The sequence below is a fragment of the Argiope bruennichi genome, chromosome 9 (assembly GCF_947563725.1).
Source record: "Argiope bruennichi chromosome 9, qqArgBrue1.1, whole genome shotgun sequence".
Taxonomy (NCBI): domain Eukaryota; kingdom Metazoa; phylum Arthropoda; class Arachnida; order Araneae; family Araneidae; genus Argiope; species Argiope bruennichi.
In genome coordinates this window covers 50,593,422-50,615,284 of record NC_079159.1, presented here as the reverse complement: position 1 = coordinate 50,615,284, position 21,863 = coordinate 50,593,422, and the positions used below count along the sequence as shown (strand labels likewise).

The following is a 21,863-nucleotide window of genomic DNA, read 5'->3' as shown; positions in this document are numbered from 1 at the left end:
TTGCTCGTTTTTAATATCACTCGATAGGAAAATACATCTCGTGATATAAAATTTATTTATGCGTTTTACTGTAAGTAAATACAGTTTTAATATTTTTGATATTCAAAAGATTACGAAAGTCAAAAATATTCTGTTAATTTTTTTTTTGTCATTTCTAACAAAAATAATTTTTTATGATAGAAAAGATGAGAAATTTTTCTGTGAAATATGAAGTGTTTTTCAAAAATGTCAAACAGATGGATACAAACATGAAAATCGTCTGCATTTATAAAAAAAATATTTTATATTTGCTTTTAGTTCAACACGAGCCAACCGTGATGCTATTTCCGGTATAACTAAATTAAACATTTATTTTGAATAAGTTTTTGAAGTATTAATATGTTACAGGCTTCTTTGAAGTGTAAAATAATCAATTCTATGGATTTTTAAGTTGTATAAAAACAGAGAAAAAATTTTTTTAAAAGGAAAATTGTTCGAAAAAAGATATTTGTTTTGAAAAAGAAGGTTATTCTGCTTGAAATTTTTCACAAAAAAGAAAATTTTTTAAGTATATGAAAGAAAAGGATATTCGTCACAGAGCCAAATGAAAAGCGTACTTTTATTTAAGAAAACATGTAAGGGCAATTAATAATCAGTTCATGTAAATGATCGTGAGGCATAAATCGATCGCAAATGCCTTTCATCTTTACTGACTGCTGTAATTATTCTCGTTTCTACATAGTTGCTATCTAAATATGGGTCAATTTTAAACATAAAGTAAAGCATAAACATAAAGTATCTACACTATAGGTATCAAATCTGTATACCGAATTTTACCTATCTAGTTCTTTTTGTTTTGTAATTATCGTGTTGACTAATATTCGAACAGCCAGACAGATGGACTACCTCTGAACAGAGTTTACTCAAAATTCGATAGAAATCTTCAAATTTGGGGTTGAGACTGTATACTAAATTTCAACCGTCTAGCTCAAATCATTATAGTTATTTTTGCGACAGACAGATAGACGAGCACACTGACAGACATCTTCCAAAAGTGTGTTTTTGGAACTCATTCAAACGTGAAAAAACGTCAAAATCTCGAATTCATTTTTTTTTACGATCACTATATATTCTCTTTACTACGTATACGAGAAAGTAAAATATTGCTTTAAATCTAACATTAGCTCATCTCTAGAATTAGTACCCTTCTTTTAGTTCATCTACTTAAACATATCAAATCCAAATCAGCCAAAAAAACTAAGGAATGATGACATTATCAATGAGTTTAGTGTAAAATATGTAATAAAATGAGACAAGGTTCACATACTATAAAATTATTCCAGTAATTCGTATGACAAATTTATCTTATAAGTTTATAAAAAAAAATTTTTATTTGGTTTATTAACACTTATTTGTGAGGTTAAATGTTAGCTTCGCAAAAATAATTGCAACTAATAAATAGTAAAATGCAATAAATAATTTTGCTGTGTGAAATTTGTTCTTACTTTTATGGAATCATATGAAAAAAAAATCCGAATGTTCTTTTAATAATAATTTCGCATTAGAGTTCGCTGACTTCAAATGATTAACGAGCGTTCCTCTTTGAATTTTGTTTGTCCAATTTTTGGGAAACGAATTTGTTCTTTTTGATCTACGCAGTTAAAATGGATTTTATATTTTTTTGTAACAGCATCTCGCTTTCTTTTCTGAGGAATATTGCGCAGGATTCATGGAAATTTAATCTGCCAATTGGAATCTTGTATAAAAGCGAAAATAATAATAGAAATATCGTTTGGTTTTTAATACTGGTTACAATGACTGGAGAGATTTCGGTTCCTGTGAAAAGTAATTTAATAAATTTTATATATTCTTTTTTTTTAAATTTCAACTTATTAAAAATTTGTAAAATTTTAATAAAATTTATAAAACTTAAAAAATTTAAAGCTTATTTAATTTCGATCAAGTAGTTCAATTGCATTTTGTTATTCCCTGTTTAATCTATACTATTTTCTATTCCACCTCCTAAGAGAAAAACATTTCCTATTAAAGTTACTTCGTTAATGCATACCAAAAATTCATGTATGTTGAAATTTTTAATTTCTTTGTAAAACTTATAGTTAATTTTCGATCATAAATATATTATTTGTAATTTCAAATTTTAAAATAGTTTTAATAAAACTCTAAGATATTTGGTAGTGTTACAATTTAGCTTTATCTGATGATTTAAGCAATCTCTACCTTATGACGAAATAAATATTTTTTGGCAGTTTATAATTTTTTTAGTGACATATATTTGTTATGACGTTTAATCTTCTTTAATATTTATTTCCTTTGTGTAATTTTTAATTTATTATATGTTATTTTCAGTATATTTGTATTGGCGGTCTTTTATTAAATTTTCATTATAGAATGGAAGTGACAGTGATATTGCTTTATACTTATCACAGTCTGGTTTTAGAGAGCATTTTAAGAAGAAATTAGTATTTAAAATTGTCTAAGTTTCCAATATGATTTGATAAATATATATGATGTGATGCAAAGGACACTCATTCATTTTTGTAATTGAGAAAAAAATAATCTATTTTTCTTTTTTTCGCTTATTTATGGACATTTATGACAGGTTTTCATAAAGTAACCTTGTAAAGTTTCAAGTTAAACATTATTTGCTTAAAATGTGACATTTTCATCAACGTGATTCGATAAATATATATGATGTGATGCAATTTGTGCTTATTCATTCCCTGTAATTAACTGGAAAATCTATTTTTCTTTTTTCGCTTATTTATCAACGTTATGACAGACTTTCAATGATCTTGTGAAGTTAAAATAAAAATTAATTTTTAATTTCATCTTATAATTACAATTTTAGTAATACATCTCTTCACTCCTCAAAATTTCTAGGAGAGAAAGTGTTTTGAGTTGTTCCTCGTTTTTAACAAGAATGGCTCTAGCTTGTTTACTGTACATAAAGAAGTGGTACATAAATAAATAGGAAAAAGCATCGTTTCTATTAAGATTACAGAACTTTCATTCTTTTCCTATTGCATAAAAAATCAGAAATGGGCACGTTTTTTATTATATTTTTCCCTATCCGCCTCTTCTAAATTGTTTATTTTATTTTAGTTTTAATTATTAATCCTTTCCCACCTTTTATTTTATTTTCAATTTTTCCACCAAAGTTTCAGCTTTTAACGTATAACTGTGCCAAATTTGGAAGTCTGTATCCCGAAGATTTTCTGTATTTAATCGCAAGATATTCTTGCTGAAAACTAAAGAAGAAAGATTTTGTTTCTTCTCTTCATACGGTTCACCTGATGGTACTTTTTGAGAGAACTATTATGCCACGGGACTTGGCCACAATAAATAGAACATATGCAAAGCTGTTTAACATAACATGGCCTTACCATGATTTGATGTTTAAAAAGTCTTTGTTTTGCGAGCCATGAACAAGTTATATATAAGATTTAACTGAAATTAAACGCTGAGAATATTCCCAATATAACTGCTGATCGGCTAAAGGCAGCTATTTGATACAAACAGATGAGCGATCAGAATTCCATGCAGTCTTAGATTATGGCTTTTTGATATCATTGTTTCCAACTGCCAGGCGGCAAAGTTCGGAAAGCTTGTACATGATTTCAATATAATACGGACAGAACTGGAAATCTTAAATCAGTTTAATTTTGGAATCCATTGCGCAAAAGGCAAGATGTAAAAAAACATGGCACCACATCACTATGTAAACAGTTTATAAGTACATGGTAAATGATGTCCCCTGTTAAATTTTTAATGTGACAGTAACGTCGAGTGAACTGACGCTATTAATGGTTTAAGCAAAAGACGGAAAGGGACTGTAATGTACAAAATACATAGTAATTAGAAAGAAATTTATTATAGAGGAATGTGTGGTTAGAGTAGATTGTGTTATAATCATTTAAAGGAAATGTGCATCGAAAAATGTTTTTGCTTTAACGTTTACAATGCTAAACAAAAGATTAAAATTTCAAGAAATTCTAAAAAATGCATTGTTAGAAGCTGGCAGCCTTTAGAACTAGACGTTACATCTAGCGTGATGGCATAATTAAGTCCAGACAGAAAAATTAAAAAATTACTCCCGGAGTTTGTAGCGCAATTAAATCTTCATACTTAGGAACTTTTAAAACTGCATTTTTACAGAATTAGAAATTAAAAATCTAAATTACTTTAAAGTTTCTGGAGGAATTTGGGTCCTTTTCCTGTTTCTACACATGTGTTGTTGTGCAAGAGAACGGACGAAGAAATGAACCATTAAGTTCATTTCGTGGGCAAGAGAGTTTCATTTAATTGCATAAGATATATGTGTTCATGAAATTAATTGGTGACAAAGTGGTGCATGAACCCAATTTGTCTTCAATTCTCGTTTAGGTAATGGTAATTTGTCAACTTGGAAATAAGTATTGCTGCAAAATAATTGATAAAAAAATTGGCTGTTTATTTCTGTTAAACCAAAACTCTTACATTCAAGATCAGGTGCTAAATTTTCTAGTTTCAATTGCATAAAATAATATGACATATCATAAATACAGTATATAATTTGTATTTTGCCTACTATGTTCCTTTTAACATAGAAATGCTGGTCTCAAAACATACATCCAATTTTGTTGATGTTTTTCCTCTGAATGAACCATTTTATATGCCTGAATATGGATTTTATAAAAGGGGAATTGAATTAAATTTCAAATAATAAACAGAATATGTTTTTTTCTCGCAATTAATAAAAAGAAATAAAAAATTGTTGCTTTACAATTCTTTATTTTTGTCCTCATTTAAAACTCTATGTATTTCAAAGAAGATCAATTTATATTTTACTATCCTCATTGCATGAAATGCAGTGTTTCAAAATTATATACGATTTTTGAAGCAAGTCAATATAACCAAAACTTAATCCGTAAAATCTTGTTTCGAACCTGCAAATAAATATATATCGAATATTGTTGTGTATAATAGGTAAAGTTCAGTTTTTCTCCATGGAACCTGGCTCAAAACTGCTAAGTCTGTACCAAATTAACTTCATGTTATTTCGAAAAGAAATAAAAGTACAACTAAACCGAATCTAAATAGAAATTTGAATTTGTACAGCGAAAACGATTATAGTTTTTAGGTTGGATGTAATATTCCAATATAATTAAAAAAAACAATATTAATTTTGAAACTATATGAAAATTAAATACTTTTGTATTAAAAGATAACACTTTTTTATTTTCTCGTATATGTAGTATACAGAAAGTATAGTACTCGTTAAAAAATTCGAACTCGAGATTTTGACGAATCTTTACATTTCATACTTCTCTGAGTTCAAAAAAAATTTTGGAAAATATCCATCCGTCTGTCTGTGACAAAGATAACTCAAAAATACTTTGAGTTAGATGGTTGAAATTTTGTATACAGTCTTTACAATAAATTTGCAGATTTCTATCATATTTTGAAGAAATCCATCTGTTTGAATACATAAGTTAACACTATGATTATAAAACGAAGAGAGCTAGATAGATGCAGTTTTTGTGTCAAATGTTTGTTTCACTCGGTTAAGAAAAACGTGCTTAAAACATAAATTCGTTTTTTGGCTACTTTTGGCGCATGCCAAGGCTTAATCACTAAATAATTTGCCAAGCATGACACGATAGATTGAGTAAAAATGTTTAATTGATGCCAAAAGTTAATATTTTGCAAATATTGTACGCAAAACCATGTAAGACATTCTATAGCATAACAAATTTAATAGAGAGTATGCGAGATAGTTTTGAAGAGACTACTCCCATTGGTTTAATGAGCATATAAATCGAATATTTTCAAAAATGAAATTACTCGGGGTTTTCTTTCCAATAGCTTCTTTCATTTATAATTTTGAATTTTTGAACAGACAATGATCTTTTTTTTAATTCTGATTAAATATACAATAAGTTATTTTAATACTGATTGATTATAATTTTTTCTCTCTCTCTAGAAACTGGTGAAGTAATCAGCGATGGAATTTGCCAGCATTCGAAACCAAACATCTCTGCCGAAGTATGCATGGATCTTGAAGATGAGTTATTTTATAGGAAAATGGAATATAAAAGCAAGCTTTTCACTATGGCTTATTTCTTCATCGTTATAGCCTTATGTTCCGGCACCGTTTGTCTTTTCATTTGGTGGCAGCCGAAGCATGTGAGTTCGGATAATGTTAGTATCAATAATGCTTTGAAATTCAACATGTCTGAGATAAAATTTGCCGAACCTAGCACTATGGAAACAAATCAATCCATCAATGAGCTTCACCTAAGGAAAAATTATCTTATCACTATTACTTATCAAGTTGACAAAGGCGAAGATGTGCTGCGATGTATCAGTATTATCTCTCTATTGTTGTTGCTGATATCTTTAGTAAGTTTGCCTGTTGTTTTCGTTTATTATATGGAAATATAAGATGATTAAAGTTGTAATGATAGAAATACCTATGGTTAGGTAATACACAAAATAAAATTTATTCATTTACTAATAAATGTTTGTGATCAATTCTTTTTTAACAGTAAAGTAGGCCGGCAAACTAAAGAAATCGTTATTTATGTATAATTTTTTATTTAAATTGCTGAAAGTTCTGCTAATATAGTTTTAACATATTTATAGACACTACACTATTTATAAATTCCATAGTGAATCATGCAATAAGGCTGTTATAACAGATGTTTGATACTTTCTATAAGGTAAAATTAAAAGCTAAATCGAGAGCTGCAAAATTTAGCATCTGCTTGAATAGAAGATGAAAAAGTTAACATTTAACTTCAGAAGAAAGAGTTTTCCAAACATTTTATTCGATTTTTAGTTAAGAATTAATCAAAATTTTAACTATTTAACTCAATAGTTTTAAAATATATAATAGCACAAAAGGGTTTTACATTTCTTTAGAATTCAAAAAGTTAGCTTTTTAATGTAACCAATTTTATTTCTTATTTTAATTATTGCATTTATACATATTCACTGCAGTGATACTGAATACATTTTTTACGTTCATGTTGGCAAGAATAAATTTTTAAAATAATATAAAAACGGATAAATTAAACATTCCGAAGTAAGGGTGTTTCGGACTATAAGATCGAATCATTTTAATTGTCCAACAAAAATAAAAACTTAATAATATATCATAATTATTAAATTTAATTTTCCAAAGAAGGATTTGAAATTCATGACGGATTTTTATGCATTTTTTCATCAGCATTAGAAGCTCTTGTTGCTTAGTTAATCTCGATTCTCCATAACTATTCTGAAAATTAAAATTCCAAATTTTTGAGAAAAAAATTCTGTCCGTGTATTTTAAACTCTCACATAAGAATTTTGTCATGTGGCTTCTTCTTGGAAACCTCTTAATTTTATTTTATTTATTTATTTTTGTCATTTATTCTTGGTATTCTCAATTATCAAATAATGATCGTAGAGTTTTTAATTTGATTGAACGAATTTTCTTTAAAAACTTCACTGATTCTAATCTCTTTAGAATCTTTGCGTTTAATCTCTGAAATCTTTAGTTGCAAAACTCATCGTTATGGCAATCATTTAGAATTATAAGGTTACATATTGATATAATTTATTTTTAAAATATCATTTTACGAAACGCCTAAAGAAAAATAGCTCTCAAGAATATTTCAAATCTTTATTCAAAGCATAAATTTCACTACACACAAAATGTAGTGACAAATAACACATGGGAAGACAGTGGTGTAAAGTAATACAAAGGAAAACAATAATGTTCTCTTTAAAGAATAAACACAGTAAACAAAAGGCCCATTCATATCAAGAAATAAGAAAGAAAATATATACTAAAGAGAAACATTTATAAGGTATATAAATGCCTATATGTCAACTAAATTTACGTTATTAGGCAATTTATATCTGAAAAAAATTCTTACGAACTTCCGAATCAGAGAATTTAATTGTAAATATACTTGCAACTGCAAATACTGTGGAAATAAAAGTAACGACATACACGGCTTTACAATTGTCGCTCCAAAAATTTTCAAATGTATTGGCTGTTTTCATTCTACGTCCATAAATATGGCCCCTATAATATTGATTTATATAGACTCGGCTGTCAGGAGACACTTTCTTGTTCACTATGGCCAGACTATTCTTGTAATCAGGAAATGTATTAATGTATCCAATGACAAAATATTCTCCATCACATTTACTGTTATCCAATGGTACATAATATACTATTAACATCTGACTGAGAAAAAGTAAGCCGAAAACCCCGATAAAGCAGCATAACGCCTTCAAAATGACTTTGAAAGATATTTTAGGAGCAGACTTTGTGTTTTTCAAAATGCCGCCATTATCTGCAATAAAAAATGTTTCATTATTATTAATTTCTTTATATAATTAAAAGTAATTTTTATTGATATTCATTATTATTTTATTGATATTCATGAATGACACTCAGTTATTTATTATTTATATCTATAAAAGTAATTATAAAGAAATTATATCATTAAAATATGTATATAGATAAATTGGTTGGGATAATACCGAGATCCATTTTTTTGCCCTGATTGAAAACGTATTCTAACTTTATTCCAAATTTGAATTAAATATTCCAGATTGTCCTGAATTTAATTTATCAGTAAATGATTTATATGAAATGTGTTTAAAAAATTACTTTTGAAAAAATTCTTCTTTTACTACATGTGGTATGCGGTCTCCAGTATAGTCAATATGGATGAAATAACCAGCAGAAAAACGACAAAAATTTATAATTTATGTTTCTTCAATCTTTAATTCTTCCTTTACCTTTTTTTAAAAATTATTTTTTTATAATCAGTAATTTTTTTTAAAAATTTTGTGCTATACCATCTTTTTCCTAAAAACCGAAACACTCAGATTCTAGAGCATTCGGAAATTGAAATTCAGAAATCACGTGTCTTTAACATACATTCTGCTTTCGACTTTATTGTTTTCTGAAAAGAGATTAAAATTTAAAAGCAACATAAGAGCAAGGGCTAATACAAACTAATATTTTAGTGAGGTCATGCTCAAGAATATAGACTATAATTTTTCTGGCAGGATTTCCGAACAATAAAAAAGCATCCAATCGACTCGGAATAAGAAATTTGGGGCTAGATTATGCTGTTATACAATGTATGTCTTTATCTAAAATGCGAAAATAGAGTTGATATTTTCGAAATTCAATTATTTAATTTACTAAGAAATAGGAATTATTAGTGCAAATCATGAGCTTCTATGAATGACAATCGTCAATACTAAATTGACTCCAAGCTCCGACTATGTAATACTTTTAGCACTGTGATAAAATAGATTGATTAGATAAATTTCCTGACTGTGTGTAAAGTAGATTGTTTTTTGTAAAATAGATTTCATTGTGACGCGTCTTATGCTACAAGGCCCTCTACCATTTCTTAGTATGATTAGAAGTAAGAATGATTAGAATAAACTCAGACTCCCATTAAATATGCTGTTACGCTAAAGAGAGTTCACTGATTTCTCATCTTCATATTCTAGATAACCATTAGATGTATGACAATAGAATCTTTATAACTTAGGAATAATTTATTGCTGATCAAAACTTCGCCTTTAATTTTATTCTTCCGGCATTAAGAAAAATCCTAAATTTTCAGTATTCTATAATGTATGTCTAAGTTGAAGTATAATGTATGTTCTGGTTGATGTAGAAATTAAATTGCATGAATGATGTCTGAAATTATGATTTTCAATAGCAGTTGAGAGAAAACTATTTATTAAAGCTTCATAGAAACTGTATAAATAGTTTCGTTAGAGAAAACTATTTATATAGTTTCGAGAAGCATCTTAGTTACTGGCATATTAAAAATAATTGTTCAAGCTTTTATTTGATGAAGGAAGAACCCTTTTTGTCAATATTCGGAATTATCTTTAAGTTTTTATTTTAAAAATTGAGCTTTCAAATCATTCAGATTTTTTTGAAGAATATTAATCTATCCCTTTCCAGCTTCAACGATTCAAATGTAAGGAAAAACCTTTTCTCCATAATGGTTTAAAAATGTGAAAGATTGTCTAAAGATGAATAATGATTTCTAATAAATTCTTGTCAAAATTAATGCAGAACAAAAAGCAAAAAATAATCGACACTAGAATAGATAAAGATCGAAAGCAATCGATATGTGAAAAGAAGTTTTTTAATTGAAATAAAGTCAAATTTTAAATCCGTACATGTACGGTTTAATAAACAAACAAGAAAAGTTTTTTTACTCATATGTTTTTTAGATTCTTCAAGTCACTTCTTGCGTTAAAGTTTTTCGAAGAAGCCGAGAAATTATCAGTTTTTCAAAATAACACGAGATCCACTTTTAAAATATGCTCATCTCATCATTTTCAGTTTACATTTGCCTCCAATATGCGCTGCGCTACCAAAACAACGAAGGGAAAGATAGATTATTTTCCTACTCTCCGTTATTCTAAAATCCAATGATGGCATGCTGGCAAGCAAAGCACTTCCTAAACAAATCTTTCGTTTTGACTTTTAAGATTTCCTGCTTTTGACAGGCTTTTTTTTTTTTTTTTTTTTTTGTGCAGAATAAAAGTCAGCAGGTTTTCTGATCACCAATCCAATCGCTGACTGTAGGAGGGGAAAGGAAGTGTAAGGCAAAATTTTAAATAAGTAAAATTCAGAAATTATATTAAAATATAAATATAAAAATCTGAAGGGAGAATAATGCAGGATAACAATAAAAAACTTCCCCAATAGGAGTTATATCTTTAACTTGGCAATCATACCGTTAAAGGAATCAGAATGAAGGTATGAAAGATTTTTTAAAGCACATGCGCAAGACGACATGAAAAATGATAATTCAACTTTCACATTTATAATTACAGATCAATCGTAATTATAATTTCGAAAGTTCAAACGACATTTCTTTTTTTCTTTCGAAAAGTGATATTCATACTGAAAAATTATAAATAGTATTAGAACAGTATCTGCAGCAAGAAACTACTCTATCAGACTACACAAAGACCACAAAAAAGATGTGTGCATTCAGTATCAGGACAATATTTTAGAAATTTAGTTATTAGAAAATGAAATTTATCTAATATTAAAACTAATAATCTGTTTATGGAAAAATGAAAAAAGCCAAATTATCTACGACGCTGAATACAATAATATTCGTAACATCTCTTTTTAATCTTGTAAAAAATAGAAAAATAGATTCTTCGAATAAATCGGAGCATTCGAGGATCAACAGACAAAATTTCAATTTTTTTTGTCCTATTAAATTAATGTCACCGCATTCTAGATATAGTAATACCTGGAAATGATAATTCATTTTTACTTCGTTCCTTTATAATTTTTTTCTATCTGTTAAAAAATTGATAAGAAATTTCAATGAAATATTTATTTAAAGGTAATGGTCAAGACAATATGGATTGTATAATTCTGATTCGGGTCAAATACGGAACACTTTTCCAGCCTGACTTTAAATATCCTGACTAATCCAAGAAGTATCAATTTTTCAGTTCTGAGTTACTTTTGAAGCTGTCATAACTTAAAGAAAAATAAACGGAATTTCTCATATTTAGATAAGGAGTATTTGTTAATAGCTGATGTCTTTCTTTTTTCATATTCTTCTATTTTAATTCGAAAGAATAATATAAATTTGAATTCCGTAAAATTTATCACATCATTTTAAATAATTTTTTTGCAATTCTTATACATTAGCCACCATTGGTGACTAGCATGTTCACCAGTAATAGTGACGTTCTTATATGTCAGTATTAACACGATATTCCTAATTAAAATTTCATTTTCAATAATTAAAAAAAATAATGAAAATGGAAATTTATGCAGAAAAGATTTACAGAATTCAAAGCATACTTTCATAATTATTTTTTTACATTATTATATATATTTGTAAGAGCTCTGCATGAAAACGGGCTCTAACCGCAATAGAATAGACAACCAATTATACAATACATTACACTTACAATTAAGCAACAATAATTCTACATTTAGACAATATTTAAATTTACAGCTTAACACAATTAATTCTCGATGTCGGTAGGTTTAAATGCTTACAGTCTTACAACTATCATCGTACTGTCGTACTTTGAATTGGCGAGGCGGTTGACGCACTGGCATTATTAGAGAGTGCTACACATTTAAACATGATATTTACACATCGCTAAATTTAATAGTAAAGACAATATAGAAAGTTATCAATCGTTTTATATAATCACATTAAAGTATAATATGATGTTTTAGAAAAGAAAATGCAATAACTCATTGTTTTAAATTTGATTTGGTATTTTTTTGAGCCTTTTGTTTAGAAAACAGCTGGAACAAGAAATAATCAGTATTTTTAAAAATGGCATCCGATTACACATTTTTGTTTCATCTCGAATTCGAATTTATAATTATTAGCTAGATCCACTACATTTAATATACTTTTTCCGATTATTTATAGCTTAACAAAAGAAGGTGTTTTTTAAAAATAAAAATCTAGTATCGTACCTGAAATTCATTTTATTTTCTGTAAGTACTATAATTTAAACTGTAGATAAATTATATGAAGAATTTCTGTTTATCGCTATAAAACTAATTACAGGTTTAAAAAAATATTCTTAATTTGTAGTTGATTCTACGTGGAAGAGATACCTCGAGTACGAGAATTAAAAGCTGTTATATAAATATTCATTAGTTCTTTGGCAACAAAATAATGTAACTCTGGTTGGTTGAAGGCCCATTGTCGATGAAAAGACAGGCCTTCTTGTGAGGCTTCTATGCTTTAGAAACTTGTAGAAGAGTTTATTTTTAAATGAACCTCTTTGCAATTGCCAGCCTTTTTAAAAACATTTGGCGTCGTTTCTAGTTGCTATTCTGCTTCTATTTGGCATACAGGTATGATTTTTTTTTTTTTTTGTAAAAATGTTAAATTAGATAATTTTTTATGATTATAGTAATTAAAGAATGCATAAAACGATATCTGCTTTTATTTAGCATTTATATTCTTATAAATTCTTGATTAAGTATTTTTTTTTTAGAAATTTTGCTCCGTTTCTAAGGATAAATGAAGGAAATTCGGTTAAACTATAAATCGTTAAAACCGTATAGTTGCTGTTTAAAATAAAATCTATAAAAAATTAGTAATTTTGCTATTGAATAAAAAAATCGTTTTCTTTTTAATTAAACAATATCAATTACGCGACAAAATGGCACGATTTTTAAAATGATAATAGAATTCTAATAAACAAAAATTACGGCAGTTTCGAAAGAAAAATACTTTATTTAAAAAATTGATATAGAATATCGTTGCTTTACATATAACACCATCTATTTTGATTTTTCAAATGTTATAAGAGGGGGAAAAAAGAAAGAAAGAAATTTTTCTCAGCTTACATCTGGCATGAATATGAGACTGCAATGAAGTATTGTTGCAAAAGAAAAAAATCGACCACATTCGTTAAGGATTTTGGAAAAAATGAGTTTATTTCGTTCTTTTGTAAAATTTAGAAAAGTTCGGCTGTGTTGTTGCATGCTAAGTAGATGGCATGCTTTTACTTCGGTTCGTGAGAACTGCGACTACAATATTCTACAACGAATGCCTATTTAATAATATTAATTTGCTGCAAAAATGCAAAAAAAAAAAAAAAAAAAAATTAAATCCACACTGAATGCTCAGTTACCAATCCGTATTGGTTGTAAAAATACAAATGTAATAATTAAATTATTAAATGGTTCAATTTGTCGTTAAAAAAACACAACTTTTAGTTTTAAAATTTTATTATTTTAAATAATAAATTATGAAATGTGGCAGTCAAAAAATTGATTAAAGAAAACAAACTTTCAGAAGCAAATGTTTCAATATAGACAGGTAAATGTCCAATTTTAAGATTATTTATATGTCTATCTGTATTCTTTGAGGAAAGTTTGTTTCATTTATTATTTATTTTTTGCTTTATCAATCAACAAAATTGCTATTTTTTTTTTTTTTTTTTTTGCAAATATCTATATTTAAATAAGTTTTCCAATAAACGCAATTAACATTCTAAAATTTTCTTCCCTTTTATTCAGAGCAAAATCAACGAGCTATTCTTACAGTATGAACGTTGAAGAGTATTTTATAGTAACATGATTATACACAAATTAGAAATAAACTTTAATCTTATGTTTAAATTGCGTAAACTGGAAAAAAATGTAGGAAATTATACATAATTTTTCTATAGAAATGTTTATGACATTTACGTTTATATTTGAAAATGTTTATTTCAATTAATAAATTACATAGAGTATGTGATTGGATCTCTCTAGTTCTAAAATTCATTGAAAAGTAATGTTACATGGAGAAATGTCGCAATCGATTAAGCATTTAAATCCATAAATTTATTAAAGCCATGCCATATTATAGATTAAATATATTACACTTGAATAATTTGTTAAGTTCTGAGAACGAAGGCCTATGCAATTTTACATTACTTTTTTTCACTATATAAACATGCACTATATGCGCAAAATAATGGATGGCAGTTTCATCGCGTATTTAGTGTACATTTGGTTAATTGAAAAATCGAATATGTTGTATGTGAACGTATTAATACGAAATTCAGCTACTAAGTTCAGAGATCACCTGAATTAAAATTAGATTTTTTAAAGGTAATTCTATTCCCGCTTGTATGACACTATATATTGTGGTACACCAAAATAATTTTGAAATCCAATGTGCATTCTTGCAGAAAAAAAGTAACGTGAATACGCTGCTCAGTTTCAGATAACGAGTAGTTAAATTTTAGACTTTGATACTTTTTTCTAAACTGACTGTTTTGTTTTTGCCTATATTACGCCTATAATTAGAAAGCATTTATTTGCGAAAGAATTCCAACTCGAGATTTCGATGGATCTTTTTTTCACCCCTTCTTCTGGAATAATACTTGTCTCTTCATATTTATATGAACATGATAATTCACAAATGCAGCTGATTAGATTCATAAAATTCATCATATATAGGCTTCCCAACAAAATTATATGAATCTTAGGCTAAATCGCTTATCTCGCTACGTGCATTCGGATGCTATAATTCAAAAACATAATCACGAGAATCATATATGAAATTCAGAAATTCAGCGATATATACATGAAAGAAGATGAATTTGTGTAAATTTTAGAATAAATCCAAATCTGAGAAAGTATCTATTCATTTCTTAAGCAAAAGTATATGATAAATTTGAGTGCTTAACGCGCCTGGTTTACATGTATAATGTTTTAGCAAAAAAAAAAAAAAAAAAAATCTAAAATCCCATATTTTATCAACTAAAATATTGTCGTCTTATCAATGATGATTAAAAATGATTAGTTAAAAAAACTGTATTAAAAACTATGAAGTTTTATTAGTTAAATTAATTCATATAATCTAAATTCTAATGGCATTTTTGATACTTACTTACTCTTTCATGTATTTATTGTTCTTTTATTAGTTTCTACAGTCTTAAATTATAAAACAAGCATGGAGAAAAATTTGATGAAATTTTTTTTTTATATTACGTAAAAAAAATATAAATATTTCTGATTTAAAATAATATATAGAACAACAAAAGAGCTACTTCTAAAAAGCTTTTCAAATTTGAATTGAAATTCCAGTACATATTCGAATAAATTAAATTCTAGAATAATATCATGTAATTAGGATTTTGCTGAAAAGTAAGTTAAATTATTTTGAATAGTTTATAACAACAATTTTTCTTAGTGCAAAGAGTTTCCGACATTTTGATAAACGTAAAAATTATAGAATAATAAAACTCATGAAAAGTAAATTTTCTCTGTATATCCTTTTATCTTAAGAATCCCAAATTGATACAAAATAGAGCTGAAATTTAAAGGAGCATTAAATGCGTGCCTTTGTTAAAAAAGTTTTAGTTGTAAAATCTTACAAAACGAAAAAAAGAAAAATTATTTCATAAATTTTTTTTGTCAGTTACAGACGAATAGAAAATTATAAAGATGATATAATATATAGCAAAAATTAACTTGCATCTCATATTAATAATAAATAATATTTTATACCAATTTTCATCGTATATATCAATTATTAAAAAAGTTTATTCCGTTAGGCTTAAGGATCTTAATATATATTGATATCGTTTTCAATATTAAAATAAAGTAAATTTCAAAAATTTAATTATTTCCTAATTATTAAGTTAGTAAATTTTATTTTATGAATAACTCACCGATAGGTTTTTTTCCTGCAGCCATTTCGTGCATGAGAGTATATATACTGCAAAAATAATATACTTCTTCTTCAATGACGAATTGAATAACGCTATTTTTTTTTTTTTTTTAGAACAGAATTATCTTTGCCAAAAGAAATAAAGTCACAGTTAACTTAATTGAAGATAGATTTGAATTTATTCACGACATGAGTGAAAAAATCATTTTGAAACTTTTTATAGTATAAAATAGTATAAGAAGTTGAAATCACGAGTTCTCATAAAAATTCACTTTTCCTGTAATCGTTTGGTAAAAAAAGTTGTCAAATAAATATAAAATACAGAGTGATATAAGCAAAACAACGATGGATATAATAACAGTATTTTTTAATACTGTTTTGTATTTTGCAGCTGCTTTACTAATTCAATATCTTCAAACAACAACAACAACAACAACAAAAATAAATAAATAAAAATAAAATAAAATAAAGAATAAAAAAAAATTAAATCTACGATCGCAAATTTCAAGTTATAATGCGAGAACATTATTATTTTTTAAGTCATTATTTGTCTTAATTAATTTAAGTCATTAACCAATTTAAATCCGTTTAAAACAATCATGAGACTTATCTATCGGTCTCTCTCTCTCTCTCTCTATATATATATATATATACAATATATAATGATAATTTTTTTAAACTTTCATTTTTAATTTGTCTAGCTGGCAAACAATGTTTTGGAGCTCAACCGATTTTCAGATGAAATAACAACTATGATGTCATAGTTCTACGTCAACTTTTTTTAAAATGTATCTGCTGTCAAAGAAGCATACGTAATAATAAAGCAATACTGGTAAAAGCAGATCAACCTTTTGAAAACGCATCTGCTTTCAAAGAAAATGCGTTTCAAATCTGCTTTCAAAGGTGAACAATAATGCAATGCTGGTAAAAGCATGTAAAAAAAATATATGCGATTACAAGATTGTGATGAAAATTGCCATATATATTTCATTCATTGCCTACGCGATTTCGAGCTTCAATATTCAAAACCTCCTAGCCAAAACAACATGATGTTCTCACATGATTAAAAGAGTTACTGTCGTGATTTCTGGAATTCTTACGAACATTTTTTTGTCAAATGTATAGGGTTGAAATCTTTTTTTTCATAAAAACATTCTATCAAGAATTAGCAAAAAAGTAATAAGAAAAATAAAAATGTATTAAAGGAATGTTCTACATTATTGATTTTTCTAGAGAAATATTTAGAAAAGGTGTAATTTAAACTGTTATTCAAAAACCCAAATTTCTATTTGCTTGATCTAGCTTGATCTTAAGCTAAAAAATATTGATATATGTTTTCTAATAAGAATTCTAAGAATTCTAAACGAATGTTAAACATATCAAGAACGATAATACAAAAACATAAGAATCCTGGAGGAACATCAAAATTATTGGTAAAACTCACTATTAAAGTTACAGATTTTTTTTTGTTCTTATTATAAATTATTATTGGTAAATAAGATTTCAGGAAAAAAGCGTTATGGTTACATAATTCTAAAAAAATCTGTAATTTTTTTTAAATTTACATTTAAAATACTATTAACGTGAAGAAAAATGTCAACTTTCACATTGCTTGGATTATATATTAAATTGCATTGTTAAAAAACTAGAAATAAGCAAAGTGTATCCAGTTTTTTAGTTTAGATATTAAATTGCATTGTTAAAAAACTAGAAATAAACAATTTGTATCCAGTTTTTTTTTTCCGAATTTCAGGGCAGACGATCGAAAATAAGGGATACCCGTTGTAAGATGAATATAACAACGCGCGGTGTCTAAAATAATGTGAATTATAAATATATCAAACTTTTGAGCTTATAAATATTTCCTTGAAAAAGTCATTACAATCAAATTACATGAAATATTTAATTAAAAATTTTATCGACTATTTATCCAAGTGAACCAGCTATTCACCAAAGGCGGTTATAACATATATAAACGGAAAAATCCTAAATGTAACAACTTAAAATAAAATTAAATACCAACAAAATAGCTATGTTTGGACTAAATGGTTCAATTAAAAGATATCCGAGATGTACTATATTCAATTTTCTTAACTGGTATTGTGTCATAATACAAAAAAATAGCTGAATACAAAGAGTGAAATATTAAGATTCTCTTCTAGAAAGTCAATGGGAGAGTTCTTTAGTTAATTACATTGATGAATCAGCTTTAATTTAAGTTTCTTCCAATATGTATCTGGAAGCATAGATAACTTTAATTTAAATAAAAATAGCAATTGATTTATTTCAAACTATTATTAGTTATTCAACTGAACTATATCAAATTGTTCTGTACAGAGGGTTTTTTTTAAATATAAAATAAACAGTATCAAATATTATGTTAAATTACGTGTTAACATATCAAATATTATAGTAAATTGTGTGTTAAAATATCAAATATTATGTTAAATTACGTGTTAAAATATCAAATATTATGTTAAATTAGGTGTTAAAATATCAAATATTATGTTAAATTACGTGTTAAAATATCAAATATTATGTTAAATTACGTGTTAAAATATCAAATATTATGTTTAGTTTTGGCACAATTTAAAATTTTGTTTATTATTATTATTTTTTTCTTTTTTTAGATGGGGATGAATCCATATAGAGATGATTGTATCTCTGACACTCCGTCAGAGGAGGAACTGAAGTACATAATAATCGACAACTTTGACAAATTTATAACCAAACCAAGGCATGATGTTAAGTATGTCTTCATCGAAAGACATCGAGTCGTACCGGCCATTAACAAGTACTCCATTTCTCTCTTCCTGCTGGGAATGGTTTTCCTCGGCCTTATAGTTGCTATAACTATGTGTTTGATGGAGCCGATGTCTTAGGAACAGCAAATGAATCATAGTAGCAAAATACAAAATTCTTTTGCTATCATAAGTCTGTCTTGCTTGGAAGCCAAAGAGCTTCTTTGAAATATGTAATTTTTATTCATTTGACAGAATTTTTTTTCATTTAACACAAGATGGAAAAACATATGCAATAGAACTCTTATGTAGCAGCAAAATGATACTTAATAAAAATTCAAGATGCTTAATTTTTGAGCACGCAAATTTCAAAATATTTTTGAAATAAAGAGCCATAAAGCATAAGATTTAAGAATAATATCTTGTTTCGCACCAAGTGTACAAAAATCTTTTTAGCTGTTCTAAAAGCATTCAAATGTCTACTATTTTAGATAGTCAGAAAATTAAAAACAAACAGCACAGGGTTGCAAAGAGTTTTGATGCAACTAGGTAATAAATGGCTAAAAAAATTTCAGTTTCAGTGGGCGAACTTTATTCGTATGTCTAGCACTATTAAAATGTATAAGAACACTTTTTTAAAACAAAAACTAAAGGGTATTGTAATGGATATAACAATTTAGAAATGAAAATATTTTTTGACAGTAACAGACATGGAGACATAATAAAGAATACTAAAGATTATTAAAAATGAAGATGCCAAATTGCCTTTGTGTTTCCAAAGTTAGACTATGAATTTAAAGTGATCTAATTACCAGAAAAAGATCGTCTGAATTTAACACATGCGCTGTAACAACCAATAGCAGCTTATAGATTCGGAAGGATCCACTTATAGTAAAAGGGAAAGAAAAGCTAAAGAAAAAAAAAAATTTTTGCTGTTCATTTCTTGATGAAATTTCAGATCAAATGGTCTGAGAGTGGTCTGGATATTTTTATGAAATTTTTATAATCTTGATGCATATCTTATGCATACATGTACGAGTAAAATGGGTGAATGATCTTTTTTTTTTATCACTTTGAAAAATACAGATAACAATTAACCATGAATCCGATCCTTTCAGAATGAGATGTGTTAATCAAAATAATCTTAAAGTTAAAAATGACAAATAATTATTACCTACCAAATTTTATAGTAATTTAATTATCCTTTCTTGAATTAGAATACTTTATATTATTTATTCAGTAACTTATTACTATATTTCACTCTATTTTTGTATGAACTATATGCACTTTATGTTAGATATTATCAATTTTTCGTCTAAGAAGTATATTTATTGTTAGTACATTTATAAATAAAATTCTCCCAAGTTTCGATTTTAATCACTAACAGAAGTAGTCACCCCCCCCCCCCAAATCGCCACAAAACTCGCTACAGATAATACAAAGATGATAGATACAGTAAAACCGTAAATTCACATCAAAGGTTAATATCTCTAAACTATAGTACTCCAAATGTGATGCACGGCGCTCTCTGTTTCCCCCCCGGTCCACAATTTTTTGCGGGGGGGAGTAACATTTTTATTAGAGACTAGTTGCCTGTGGCGACCAGGCGGTTCGCCAATCTTAATGCACGTTAAAATTTTAATAATTAAATATTTTATGGAACTCCCATTTTAATTGCTTCTTCATTACAATATTTTAAAACTTCAAACTTTAATAGTCATATAATTCACTCATAATATTATAAAGGCCTTCAGCCATAACGTAATATGTAAGTCTCTAATTTTCTGTTACCTCCCGTAGAATTTATGCTTTAAATTTAAGTGGAAATGATTAAAATGCAATAAATATAATATTTTTTTACTGAAACGAAGCATTTTTTAAAATATGAGGACTGATATAATATCTCAAGAAGTTTTCAACAAAATTTTCTCAGATTCATCATGAACAGATCGATTAATTAACAATGTTTAGTTTTAAATGCATCGAACACTAAAAAAAATAAACATAATCGTTTGAAATAATCTGTTGAAAACATATTAAACCATCGAAACCAAGTCTTATCCGTTGAAAATAGTTGTCAACAATCAGAACACAATGCACATGCGTGAATTTTCAACGCCAATTATGGTAACGCAAATGCGTGAATTTTCTACCCCAGTTGGGGTAACGCTATGCAGATTAGAAATTTTTAATTTCCTTTATTCTGTTTTATTTTAATTCAAAAGTACTTCAGAATGAATCTGAAAGATCGATTCATTAACAATGTTTAATTTTAAATGCATCAAACATTAAGAAAATAAACAGAATCCTTTGAAATAATCTGCCGAAAATTTCTTAAACCTATCCTCTTTAGCGTGCGAAAAAAAACTGAAGTTTTACTCATTTGGCGGTGGTGAAATGAAAAGATTTTTTTTGGCTGGAGAGTTAGTTTTTAATTAATAATAAAAATTCAAAAAAAGGACCCCAGGTGCACATTCCCGATCTCCAAGGTATGCATGTGTCAAATTAGGTAGCTGTAGGTCGAACGGTCTGGCCTGTAGAGCGCCAACACACACACACATTGAGCTTTAAATAAGTATAGATTATGCGAGAACGTTTTGAAGATACTATTCCCGCTGATTTATTTGAATTATATCTAGTTGCTTGTTTATCGTTCTGTCAAGTCCTGAACAAAAACAAAGAGACAAAAACGCTTTGAGATAGATGAATAAAATTCAGTATATGGACTTTATACCATTTTCTATCAAATTTTGAGCAAAATCCATTCAGATGATGTCTAGATATTCGAGTACATGTGAACTCGATAATTACAAAATGTAAGGAACTAGAAAAATAAATTTGACGAACAATTTTACAGCTTTAAAGTGTAGACTCGTTTCAAATTTTGAACCAAATCTGTCAAAGAATTTACAGTCGAATTACTCAA

General features: G+C 27.2%; 1 protein-coding gene across 1 annotated transcript; it reads left to right on the top strand.

Moving 5' to 3' along the window:
* Window positions 1-1,772: 1,772 nt before the first annotated feature.
* LOC129985328 (uncharacterized) lies at window positions 1,773-19,239 on the top strand. The gene is made up of 3 exons (XM_056095313.1): window positions 1,773-1,824; window positions 5,963-6,381; window positions 18,827-19,239. Exons 1-3 carry the CDS (start codon window positions 1,794-1,796, stop codon window positions 19,076-19,078), a joined length of 702 nt encoding a protein of 233 aa, XP_055951288.1. The 5' UTR covers window positions 1,773-1,793; the 3' UTR covers window positions 19,079-19,239.
* Window positions 19,240-21,863: the final 2,624 nt, after the last annotated feature.

Coding starts and splice junctions, on each gene's coding strand:
- LOC129985328 (XM_056095313.1), top strand. CDS start 1,794: ATGACTGGAGAGATTTCGGTTCCTGTGAAAA. Junction 1,825..5,962: donor GATTTCGGTTCCTGTGAAAA/GTAATTTAATAA, acceptor CTCTCTCTCTAG/AAACTGGTGAAGTAATCAGC. Junction 6,382..18,826: donor TGTTGTTGCTGATATCTTTA/GTAAGTTTGCCT, acceptor TTCTTTTTTTAG/ATGGGGATGAATCCATATAG.